The sequence below is a fragment of the Tachypleus tridentatus genome, chromosome 5, assembly GCF_004210375.1.
Source record: "Tachypleus tridentatus isolate NWPU-2018 chromosome 5, ASM421037v1, whole genome shotgun sequence".
In the NCBI taxonomy this organism is placed as follows: domain Eukaryota; kingdom Metazoa; phylum Arthropoda; class Merostomata; order Xiphosura; family Limulidae; genus Tachypleus; species Tachypleus tridentatus.
The window spans coordinates 45782681-45796515 of NC_134829.1; the positions used below are offsets into that span (position 1 = coordinate 45782681).

At 35.4% G+C, this 13835-nt stretch overlaps 1 protein-coding gene across 1 annotated transcript in view; it reads left to right on the forward strand.

Annotated features, from left to right (window-relative positions):
- Window positions 1-13835, forward strand: part of LOC143251073 (uncharacterized) — a 257132-nt gene that overhangs the window by 208123 nt on the left and 35174 nt on the right. Inside the window, exons 5-8 of the mRNA XM_076502426.1 lie at window positions 6267-6340; window positions 7697-7827; window positions 12389-12430; window positions 13276-13319. Of these exons, the coding sequence (XP_076358541.1) occupies window positions 6267-6340; window positions 7697-7827; window positions 12389-12430; window positions 13276-13319 (291 nt within the window). The remainder of the gene's footprint in view (window positions 1-6266; window positions 6341-7696; window positions 7828-12388; window positions 12431-13275; window positions 13320-13835) is intronic.

A 13835-nucleotide genomic window follows, 5' to 3' on the forward strand; every position in this document is an offset into this window, starting at 1 on the left:
CCCAAATTAAACGTGTATATTACAAACATCAATCACATTCGAACTTAAATTCTAAGGCACAGCAGTATATACTGAATCACAAGGTATGACAGTATACACTTGATCAGAAGGTATAACAGTGTATACTGAATCACAAGGTATAACAGTATACACTTGATCAGAAAGTATAACAGTATACACTTGATCAGAAAGTATAACAGTGTATACTGAATCACAAAGTATAACAGTATACACTTAATCAGAAGGTATTACAGTATACACTTAATCAGAAGGTATAACAGTATACACTTAATCACAAGGTATAACAAGGTTTAGAAATAATGGTTACAAATGTTCTTTGTTTTCTATGAGAAACCCTACTCTTATTTACTGAATATTTTAGTAATGATATGTTGTGTTAGCCTAATATAATGCTTAGAGACAAGAACGGGCCTGTTGGTTTATCTCGGATATCTCATCCTCTAAGCTAAAAATTACTGAATAATTAAATTACGAATAATCGTAAAGACAGCCCTTATCATGTATATAATTGTCAATCATTCACTTAAACTATCTTAAATTTACCATTTCCACAACATCTGAAGACAACTTATTCAAAAGCCAGCCACCTTTAAAGAAAAATAAAACTTTCTTATTTGAAAATGATTCATACCTTATCAAAATCAATGTCCCTCAGTCCAACTAATCATACAAAAATTATTCATGCATCAACACTATAAATTCTATTTACAGCCTTAAGCATTTCAATCAGATAGCCTCTTATTCTTACTTTTCCAAGAGGAAACAATTTCAGGTATCTTAACCTTTCTTTGTATTACAATACCTATATCCCAGGTACCATTCTAGTAACCTTCCTCTGAACCCTTTACAACAATTCAATATATTTCGTGAGGTTAGGAGCCCAATAAAATTATAACCTCTTTAGACTTGTATACAGTGTTTCTGTAGATACAAATTAAAGGTGAATTTTACAGAAAAAAATAAAACTTTACAGTCAAAAAAACTGCTCATACTGATTAATTTTGCAGGTTTACATTTTTTATAAAAAAATATGTGCTAATAAATAAAACATAGAACTAGGTGCAGAAAAGCCCTTTCCGAGCGGCAATCCGAACGTTTTAGTTTTTACGTTTGCCGCTAGGAAAAGTACTGTGACATAATAGTTGCCAAACAGACTACCAACGCCATCGCGTTGAATGTAAATAAACATGACCAGTGCATACGTAGAAACAGAGGCGGAGTCTGTTTTGACTTTGTGTTCTGAACAGTGTTGAGTAGCACCATATCAATTCGAACCTACTCTGAACGAACCTAGAACAGTTACTTTTGACACAGATCTGACAAGTTCTAGTGATGAGGACAGTTCCACGAGCGAGAGTAGCGGAACTGTGAGTGATACTGATAGCTCCCAGGCCGGTTGCGAGTTGGTCATACCTCCAGTGGAAGAATGGTAAGCCTAAGTCATGACAATGAATACGGTCTGTATTATTGGACGTGCAATTTTAAGCATCTCGAATCCTGTCTGGTGTTTTTAAGTTAATGGTATCACAAACTGGGTTTTATTTTTTTATACTTTGCCGACTATGGTAACTAATACTCGGCCCTTCCACAATCTTTATATCGGGTATTTATGACTCGTAACAAAATGAATTTCAATTATACGTCATAATTCTGTCTATAAAATCAAACCAGATGTAGCAGTCTAAAGAGTTAATTTAATATTTACCATAAATGTATAATTTATATGACGTATTCCTTATGTTTGTGCAAGGTGTAAGTGTGGTTTATGCGAGCAGATGCCAACCAGGAGAGATTGCGTTTGTTGTCGCTCATACGACAAGGTGTCAAACCGATTAAAAGATGAAGAGTGCATGACCAAGACTCGAGGCTTTGATAGAAATTGCCTGAATATCGATGTCTTGGAAGCATCATACTATGAATTTGTTGACTTGAATGATGAGGAGCCAAGTCACGAGTGTGTATTTTTCAAGATGCAGTTAAACCTAAAATAGTATATTTGAGTTTAATCTACAATTAAACCTACTGTTTATCCAAAACTATGATCCTACTTAGTCATTTCAAGTCATTCAAAACAGTGGGATCCGACACAAAACATAACCGTTCAAAGTGACCTTGACAAAGCTTTGCATAGTGTGAAGGAGTCCAGTTCTTCCTACTGACCATCCGCACCCACAGTCGCCACCTTGCCGGTTTCTTCTCCTTGCACGGAAACGAAAAGCAGCTTTTGCTCAATGCCGAACCGTTTTTTAGAACCATAAGCAACGCAGTAAACCATGTTATCATAAAACAAACATAAAGTAGCAATATCAAGACAAAAAATAGCCTCACAAAGTATGTAATCCGAAAAAAAGCACTGATAGATTTACATAAAACACCAGCACTGAAAGGAACAAAATGGTCGGCGCGCTAGGAAGCGTGTTTGGCAACTATTACGTCATAGTTGTAAAATGCCACGGAAACAGTCGAACGACCGAAAGAAACTTGAGTTCGAGGACCCGCATATTTTGTTTCATTTTTTACTCAAAAACTAAAGTGTTTAAAAATATAGCAACCACACAGGAATTATACCTAACCAAAGTACAGTTTCTAAGGCAATTATTAAATTTGTTGAAAATTCACCTTTAAAATCATATTCTCCCTATCATTAGCAACAGTTTTGGATGGCTTTAGAGACTGATCAACCATTACATGAAGATATTTTTCTTTCACAACACTGTTAAAGTTATTCCCATCTAAATAATACAAATAATTCAAATTATGATAAATCACATGCCTTGTCTGGCATTTCTTATAATTAAAATTCAGTTGTCATTTATTTGCCCAACTCACTGAATCCTTTTGCAAAGAGGTGCCCTCTTCAAGCTAGCAACACCCATGGCCTTAATTTCATCTGCAAATTTAAGTATTTTTTTTTTACCATTCTTTCATCTGTGTCATTGATAAAAATCAAAAAAGCAAAGATCCTAAGCCTGAGCCCTGAGATACTCCTCTTGTAACATCAATCCAGTTTGACTTAACTCCATTTGTAACAGGCCTCTTGTTTCTTCCATCCGGCCACTTTTCTATCCAGTTTGCTAACTTATCCTCCATACATATAGAAGTAATACTACTTCTCCATCTACCAACTATTCAAGATGTGGACTTGTTTGATCTTGTCTCTATCTACCAAATGTTCAAGATGTGGGCTAGTTTGATCTTGTCTTCTTCTACCAACTGTTCAAGATGGGGACTTGTTTGATCTTGTCTCCATCTACCAACTATTCAAGATGTGGGCTTGTTTGATCTTGTCTCTATCTACCAAATGTTCAAGATGTGGAATACTTTTAAATCTTCTTTAGTGAAAGCAGAAGAAAAAGTAGAAGTTAATAACCCAGCCATCTCATAATCATCAGATACTAGACCTTTCTTGTCATCTTAACATTTTGTTTACTCTTCAGATGTTTAAAGAAATCTTACTGTTAGTTTCTACATTTTCAGCCAACTTTTTTAATGCTCTAATTTCCTGTTTCACTAACTTTCGTCATGTTATTTAATGTCCTGTCGTTTCAGCCAATTGAAATTTGTTATATTTTTCTATAACTGTATTTTTCATACCCTTTATTTTGTAAGAACATGATGGTATTTCTGTCAGAAAAGTGTTCTGAAGCTTTATTTTTCAGCTTTCATAGTAAACAAAAAAATTAAAATGTTATAAGTTCATCGTTATGAAACTTTTGTTATCTTTTTTTGAGTAACTCAGCTGACAGTTACGTCATACGAAATGTTTGTTTAAAATAAAGGCAACGAATAAAGTAAAAGACTAGAAGAACTCACAATTTTCATTGAAACTGAAACTAAAGTCGTTTTGCAAACGCAGACACATTCCTACCAGTTCTTCTAAAATCTTTACTATAGGAATGTTCTGAGGGAACAAACTTATTCTTAGTATCTATTATACAAAACGTTTCAAACCCATATTTGGCCCGGCATGGCCAGGTGGTTAAGGCGTTCGACAAGTAATCTGAGGGTCACGGGTTCGAATCACCGTCGTACCTAACATTCACGCCCTTTCAGCTGTGGGGGCTTAATGTGACAGTCAATCCCACTATTCGTTGGTAAAAGAATAACCAAAGAATCGTCGGTGGGTGGTGGTGACTCGCTGCCTTCTTTCTAGTCATGCTAATTATGGTCAAACTTAACACGCACAGGCACGTGCTGCGCATTCGTGAGACAATTTCCAAGAAGAATATGGTTGGAACTTTAGCACACTTTAACTCTAATGTTCAGTGATATATTAATATTCGAGCGTCAACGTTACTTAGCGTATAATTAAGGTTTAAGAACTCAATAAGTTAAGTAAATCTCGAGTTGAAGGACAAGCAGTCGCTCGAGCTTTATGCTTTCAAAACATTTCATTTTTTCAATTGGCACTGTTATCAAGGCGCAACTAGGGTAATTAACAACTGCTGTATAGACAAACAGTATTTAGCTATCTATTATTTACATTATACGGGTGAAACTTGCGATAAATAAGGGTAGATCCCAACAGCTTAACACTTGGCATTAACTCGTCTTCTAATACTAGAATATAGATTCCTAGTGGCACAGGGAGTTGTTTACGGACTTACAGCGCTAGAAATCAGGTTTATGTTCTCATGGTGTACTGAGTACATATAATCCATTACGTACATAGTTTTGTGCTTAGCTACAAACAAACTGGCGTACCTTTAATATACGAAGAAATTACTTTGGCTTGTCAACCTATTAGATTATTTTTAAGAAAATGCACGAGTGATATTTGCTGTTAAAAGTCGGACAAAATTCACTTTGTTCACTTGCCATATTTTTGAAGAGAGTCTTTTTTATTTGTTTTAGCTTATTTCGAATTATTTTTGTAGCGATAATAAACACTACATTTTTACCTAAGAACAAACGTCTCGCACTATTTTTGTTTTTACATTTTTGTCGTGTTGAAAACGTAGCTTTGCAAAATTTCACAACCAGTGAGTTACAGGCATCTGTTTTCTTAAGTGTAACAGCATCGTTTTTGGCATTGAGTAAACGATGTAGAACAAATTAAACGGACGATAATATAAGTAAAAAAGTAAAATGATGTTTATTGGATTAGTAAAAGGACACCACTTACCACGGAAACGTAGAAAGCAAATAATTTAGTGTCAGTGAATATCTTATTTACTTATCCAGTTACTGATCTGTGGGTTTGTACAACACATTAAAACCGTGTGACAAACTTTTGAAGATATACCATGTGTTTTGGAAATCCTAAAACCAAACAGCGTTGGAATCTTAACTTCGGGATTCAAAATCTCTGATTTATACGTAAGTGGACATTCTATGATTTTGAGACCCAAAATTCAGATTAAGGGCTTCATAGAATGAACTAAATAATAAACGGTTTCACTGTCTTGATGTCTTTACATGTTCTACAGTAATTCTTGATGTCTTTACATGTTCTGCAGTAATTCTTGATGTCTTTACATGTTCTACAGTAATTCTTGATGTCTTTACATGTTCTACAGTAATTCTTGATGTCTTTACATGTTCTACAGTAATTCTTGATGTTTTTACATGTTCTGCAGTAATTCTTGATGTTTTTACATGTTCTACAGTAATTCCTGTACGCTGATTCCGAAAATTATATCCATTTTCCTCCATCTTCTACAGATTTTTTTCACGAAAACGCACGTGTACTTTTAAATAAGTGAATTGTTTTTATTGAAGTCGGGTCACATTTTGTTATATTTAAAGTGTTAACAACCTCTGGCTATAGATAATGAAGTGAGAGTCTTATAAATCGTTCTAGAACCCAAGTATACCAAACACAATAATGAAAAAATGTTCATTGTGGTAAACAAAATAAACATTTGGCGTGAGAAAGATTTTTTTTCTGATTTCTAAAAAAAAAAATCCTTATGTGATAAAAAAATGAATATTATTTTTGAAATCTGCGTCGCCGAATAATAGAAAATCCGCTATTAAACCAAAACAACTTCTATGCAGTTTAAGTTCGTAGACCTGTGCTGTTCCTGCAGAAAGAATGAATAAAAGTCTCTACAGTGTGTGTGTGTGTTTTATAGCAAAGCCACATCGGGCTATCTGCTGAGTCCACCTAGGGGAATCGAACCCATTATTTTAGTGTTATAAATCCGTAGGGCTTACTGCTTTACCAGTGGAGCACTCTCTAGAATAATAGGAGGAGACATTAAAGATTCTAGAATCTTCTATATATGTATTTTCTTTTACAGATGATCACTGATGGATATGAAAGTACTGGCGAAGACGGTGATCATGAAGGATCTTCACAAGATCAAACTACAACGTAAGTAAAAACTGTTCTGTTCGAATGTTCTGTTTGTGTTTTCACTCTGTGTTTTTACTGAAAGTGATTATATCAAAGCAGGATACGTATCTGTAGGTGTTAACAAATGCTAACAGGACAATACAGATGTGGTAATAAAGGAAATAAAAGTGTTTTAATTTTTAAATGTCTGTCTATTAATTTAATTATATCATTGTCTCAATCAAAGGGATCGTCTCAAAATGTTTATAGTGTTAGCATGTGTTGAATGTGTTGTCACTTGATAGCAACTCCCAGATCATTCCTTAAAATAATACACTATTATTACTCGAATAACTTTGGAATGCTGGGAATTCTCTAAGTGTCTTGTAACCTACGTAAGTGCTTGTTAAGATAAACCTTTAACTCTTTAAGATCTTCATGAACTGTGTTTATGTTGAATGTACTAAAAATACGCTTATCAGATTTTGAAAATTATAATTTGAAATTTGGATAATTTTTAATCAGTGATGACGAGAAAATCCACTTGCAGAAAAAAATATACATGTAAAAACGGATCGTTTGGGTTGAGAAAATTTTTTTATGTAGAAGAGTGAACAACGTTTCGACCTTCTTGTTTATGTTTGTTTCTTTATTTAATATTTGGGTGTTTTCTATGGTTATGTTGTGTTACAAACACCACAGCAACATCATTTATAAAATACAATGTGATAACTGCCAGGACTTCTATATTGGAGAAACAAGTAGAAAAACGGAAACCAGATTCAAAGAACATAAAAGGTCACCTTCACACGTTTTTGAACATGCAAGTCAAATAAACGCGACATAACCATAGAAAACACCAAAATACTAAATAAAGAAACAAATATAAACAAACGCAAAATTAAAGAAGCCTTACTTATACAATAACTCAAACCCAAAATAAACCAATACAAAGGAACACCTTTATGCCTATATTAATAAATATAATCAAACATCTAAGCACGCCCTGTACATTCCTACATTCAGTCACACAACCTCCTTCAAATATGTGGTCAACTATCGGTCAGTTACCTCTTTTTTTCTTTGTGAACCTGACGATGACCAAAGAAGGTCGAAACGTTATTCGCTCCTCTACATAAAATATTTTTTCAACCCAAACCAACTGTTTTTGCACATATATTGGATCATTTTTATTTAATCTCAACATTTGTAGTATTTTTCGGGCTAATAAAGTTATTTCATACTTTGTTGAAACTTGTGATTGAAGTAAGTTTAACCAACAATAAAAATACCTGTATTATTTTTCTATTATATTTTTTTATAAACACTATTTTGTAACCAGAGGTGTTGTTTTGACTCGCCTTTATTACGTAACGTTCTGCTGTCACACCAAAGCAGGTCGGATGACAGCAGTATTGGAAGGAATCGGAGACGAAGTTCTATTGTTGTTATACCACCCATGCAGATCTGTCCGGGTGATCTTCTAGTCTACAGCAAAGTGCTGACCCACAGGAACGACTTTCTTGGTAAGAGACTAAAGCAGTTAAGTAACGTATTTAATACCGATGTATCAATACGAAAGTCAGCTGAAACCCTGAGAAACCCGTTTTTGTTTTTTTTCCATAGAAGAATCAGTAGATACACGTCGTAAAAAAACAGTTATTTTCCTTTCTAAAATTCTAATGTTACATTTCTATGGCGTTGAAGTAAGACAATGTTGAAAACCAATAAATTTATGTGAAAAAGTTAACAAAAAACAAACTAACTTGTATTTCAAGAATAACATCTTTATCAACTTATTTTAATTGTCTCAATAAGACACTTTAAAACATAACCGTTTCTGTTTCTTCCACCTACCTCTACAACTATTTTATTTGTTTCACACAACTGATAGTAACACAAATTTTAACTAATTGCACAAGCTCGACTCTTAATATGAGGGTCACGGGTTCGAATTCCCATCACACCAAACATGCTCGCCCTTTCAGCCGTGGTGACGTTATAATGTGACGGTCAATCCCACTATTCGTTGGTAAAAGAGTAGCCCAAGAGTTGGCGGTGGGTGTTGATCACTAGCTGCTTTCCCTCTAGTCTTACACACTGCTAAATTAGGGACGGCTAGCACAGATAACCCTCGTGTTGCTTTGTGCGAAATTCGAAAACAAACAAACCGTGCGGAAACTGATATAACATGATTCGTGAGGTCACTTCATTCCGAACTTCTTAAACATTGGAATAACATCAGTGAGGTCCGATTGATTTACACCTATCTCTTCACAATGCTAAGAAACTTAAGACAAAAGAAATAAAATCACACAGATCGGTCAATCTAATACCAAAAGTTTCGATCGTTTTTGAAATGTAGACTTTTCTTCATCGGAGTGTGAACTGCAGTATTTATTGTGAACATTCATTTATTAATCTTTGTCAGTTTTCGTTTGCTTTGTTTTGAATTTCGTGCAAAGCTACACGAGGGCTATCTGTGCTAGTCGTCTTTAATTGAGTAGTGTAAGACTAGAGGGAAGGCAGTTAGTCATCACCACCTACCACCGACTCTTGGGCTACTCTTTTACTAACGAATAGTGGGATTGACCGTCATATAATATTACCTCCACGGTTGAAAGAGCGAGCATGTTTGGTGCGACGGGGATTCGAACCCGCGACCTTCGGATTACGAGTCGAACGCCTTAACTGCCTGACCATGCCGGGCTGAACTTTGTCGGTCTATCGTTTTATTATATCAGTAATCTATTTAGGTCCTAATAAGCCTAAAACAAAAGTTACAAATCCACCTGTAAAATCATCAAATGAGATTAACGTTATTATTTTAAATATATTTTGGTTTGACAAAATAATTTTTCTTCGTTATATTGGCTGTGGAGCGATATTGTTTTTATATTTGTTATTAACAACAAAACGATATGCTATCTGTGATTTGTCCACCGTAGTTATGGAAACTTTAGTTTCAGCGTTATAAGTATTAAGTAACTTGTTTTGAAAACAGAATAGAATAAGTTTCAAAATCTGAATCTAAACTTAAAACCCGAGCACTGGTTGTGTAAGCTTTTAACATGTCGGTCAGTTACTTTGTTCTCTGGACGCTTTCATTAATATATTTCTACACTTTGTAATTTTGTTTTTTCTCTGAATAATTTCCATCTACCTTATCTGTATATTTCCATGGTCTGTTTGTTTATCTTCTTGGCTGATCCTGATGGTCTGTTTGTTTATCTTCTTGGCTTATCCCGATGGTCTGTTTGTTTATCTTCTTGGCTGATCCTGATGGTCTGTTTTTTTATCTTCTTGGCTGATCCCGATGGTCTGTTTGTTTATCTCCTTGGCTGATCCTGATGGTCTGTTTGTTTATCTTCTTGGCTGATCCTGTTGGTCTGTTTGTTTATCTTCTTGGCTGATCCTGATGGTCTGTTTGTTTATCTTTTTGGCTGATCTTGTTGGTCTGTTTGTTTATCTTCTTGTCTGATCCTGATGGTCTGTTTGTTTATTTTCTTGGCTGATCCTGTTGGTCTGTTTGTTTGTCTATTTGGCTGATCCTGTTGGTCTCTTTGTTTATCTTCTTAGCTGATACTGATGATTTATCTCCTTCTGTTCATTTCGTCTCGTAGTCGTGAAACTGCTGAAATACCTTCTATGTATCAGGGTAGATATATGTATACACGAACAGAGGATTTTGTGATGCAACATCAGGGTCGATGTACGTATACACGAACAGAGGATGTTGTGATGCAACATCAGGGTAGATATATGTATATACGAACAGAGGATGCTGTGATGCAACATCAGGGTAGATGTATTTATACACTAAACAGAGGATGTTGTGATGCAACATCAAGATAGATGTACGTATACACGAACAGAAGATGTGGCGATGCAACATTAGGGTAGATGTACGTATACACAAACAGAGGATGTTGTGATGCAACATTAGGTTCGATATATGTATGCACGAACAGTAGATGTTGTGATACAACATCAGAGAAGATGTACGTATACACGAACAGAGGATGTTGTGATGCAACAAAATTCTATTTACTCTCTTAATCGACACAATTAATCCATTCCACGTTGTGTTCAGTAAGACCTATTTTTTCTCTTGTGCAATACGACTAATTCGTTCATGTTCTATTAAATAAGACATATTTATTTCCTTCCTTATGCAATACAAATAAAAATCATTCCATGTTTTGTTCAATAAGACATATTTATTTCCTTCTTTATGCAGTATGACCAACTCATTCCATGCTCTGTTATATGTCTTGTGCAACATAAAAAATGACATACATTTGCCAAGATTTCCACATGTTCACCCGTCAACACAGCCTCCATTCCAAGCTGTCGTCACCAAAAAAAGAAGCAAGCTGAGAGAGGTTGTAGTGCTAATTTCCGGATATTCCTAAAATTTGTGTAATTTTTAAGGTTAACTTCCTTTCTCATTCAGAAAATTATCACCAAATCTTTATGGCGTGTCTTTTGTACATACAGTGAGAGGTAAAACAATTAGTTCAATAACTACGTTCTGGCAGTGTAGTTTCGTTTACAGAAATCTCAGCCAAGTTGTTTATCAGTTTATACTTTACGAGACATTAAGACTGTCGTAAAGAGTATCGCTGGAAGTTGGACGAAAGTTAGTAACTAAAATAGAATGTGTGGAAAAGTTTTTCCTGCCACAAAATGTCTTTCGGTGGGACTGTAGTAATTTTACGCTAAAACCCTAGGTTTGATTCCTTGCAGATAGTTCAACGAGGTTTTTCAAGAAACCTAAAGAAACAAGATATTAAAAAATCAATGCTTAATAATAATAAAATAAGATAGAGTGTTTGTGCCTATTTTTGTTGTGAGTGTGTGTTTGTGTTTCTTCACATCGGGCCCGGCATGGCCTAGCGCGTTAAGGCGTGCACTTCGTAATCTGAGGGTCGCGGGTTCGCGCTCGAGTCGCGCCAAAACATGCTCGCCCTCCCAGCCGTGGGGGCGTTATTATGTGACGGTCAATCCCACTTTTCGTTGGTAAAAGAGTAGCCCAAGAGTTGGCGGTGGGTGGTAATGACTAGCTGCCTTCCCTCTAGTCTTACACTACTAAATTAGGGACGGCTAGCACAGATAGCCCTCGAATAGCTTTGTGCGAAATTCCAAAACAAACAAACAATTCTTCACATCGGCCTCTCTGCTGAGCCCACGGAGGAGAATCGAACCCCTGATTTTAACGCTGTAAATCCGGAGACATACCGCTGTACTAGTGGGGACCTTTTATTGTGGTTGTCGTCTGCTATTTTTGTTTTCTTTCGAAAGGACTAACATGTCTTACTCTGAAAGACAAACGTTTAAAATGAAAAATATTATATCGTTTCGGTTGTTCTCAAAACACGTCCCAATGTTCAAGTTTGGGGAAAACGTGTATTTCTTGTTTCTTCTGTTGAAATTAATATGATTTCGTAAATATTAGTTGAGGTTTGGCATGACATGATTCTTCGGCAATCTGTAGGTTGCAGGCTCAGGACCCTTAACCAAATTCGTTTGTACGTTTAGATGTAGAGGAGGTTATAACGTGAAGCTCAATCCCACTTATTGTTAGTGAAGAGTAGACTAAGTGTTTGGAAGTGGGTAGTGATGACTATCTGCATTGTTTCTCGTCAAGTTAAGAACAGCTAGCGCTATCTAGTGTTGATTTGCACAAAATTTAATTAAAAAATTTAAAAGTATCTTCTGAAATTCAAAATATGCGATTTAAGATAATAACACATTTTTATAACATAAACGTTTTTCTTTGTCTTGTAGACTCCCCCAAATGGCACAGCAGTATGTCTACAGATTCATACCGCTAGAAACCGGGTTTCGATACCCGTAGTGGGCAGAGCACAGACAGTCCATTGTGTAGCTTTATGCTTAATTCCAAACGGTCACTCAAACTCACTTTATTTTGTTTAAAAATTACCACAGGTTTCCAAGGGACCTAATTAAATTATGTCATTTACCACAAACCAAAATCAGTTTTTAAGGAACAAACAGCATGTTAGCTACACTAAATCCCAATGTTCTTAAAAGCAACAAAAGTACATCATTGTTGTTTTTCAGTGGATCTTGATGGTTCTACTCAGTGCCTGGCTGGGACTGAAGGTGAGTATTAGTTTTGTAACTTTTTATGGTTATTGTTGTGCTATTTGAAAGTGGAATACAAAATGTGATTAAATAATTACTTGTACAAACAAATATTTGATTTGTTTTCAAATTTGGTAAGTGGTATCTTGTACATGTCTATACGTCAATGTTTGTAGACAAACATTTTTCAGTTTTGATAAAAGTTAACTTTTAGACAAGCACTCGGTAAATCCAGTTTCAGTTAATGATAGATTTTATTCTCAAGTGTACAAAATAAATTTTGATTTCAAACCTAAACCAAAAAAGGTTTAAGTTTGCAAGATAAATGTTTAACATAAGAATAGTAAAGCAGACACAAGAATCTCATTAAAAACTAAATATTAAATAATTACATTAAAGTTATCTTTATTCGATAACTGAGTTTACTTGGTAGTTGTTGACATATATATCTTGTATAACTATCTGAAATCTTATGTAGCTTCCATGTGGCTCAGTATGGCCAGGTGTTTAAGGCACTCGACTCGTAATCCGAGGGTCGCGGGTTCGAATCCCCGTCACACCAAACCCCCCACTGCCCTTTCATCCGTGGTGACGTTATAATGTGACGGCCAGTCAGTCCCACTGTTCGTTGGTAAAAATAGTAGCCCAAGAGTTGGCGGTGGGTGGTGATGACTACCTGCCTTCCCTCTAGTCTTACACTGCTAAATTAGGGACGGCTAGCGCAGATAGCCCTTGTGTAGCTTTGTGCAAAATTCAAAAACAAAGAAACAAACAAGCTTCCATGTATGACTTGTATAACTATATAGAATCTTTTGCAGTTTTCATACAGAAACAATTTGCTAAATTCTGTTTTGTTCACCTAGATTCGTCCAGAAAGGGAAAGAACACGTGGTCGCTGTTACGGTTGGTAAGTATCTAAGCTGATTATATCTAATCTAATTCCAACAAGTTAAAGTAGATTTATTTAAAATGCTACCTGGAAACAAAATATATTATTTAACAAATCATTTGCTTGCAACGATCGTCTTTTGAATCCAACGTAAATGGGTTAACCAGTTATAGTGTGAATTGTAAAGATATAATCGCAACTGGTCAAATTTTAACTCATTTTTATGACTGTTAAAAAAGTAATGCACTAATAACTATACAATTAACTTTTTTATCTTAAAGAATAGTGCAATCTCTTTTTGTGCCTTAATGTTTCTCGAATCTGCTAAACACTTAATACTGCAGCCATAAACCTTTATTATACAAATGTCTCTCTACTGTTTTAATCTAATGTACTGTTAAATAGGCCCGGCATGGCCAAGCGTGTTAAGGCGTGCGACTCGTAATCTGAGGGTTGCGTGTTCGCATCCCCGTCGCGCCAAACATGCTCGCCCTTTCAGCCGTGGGGGCGTTATAAAATGACGGTCAATCCCAC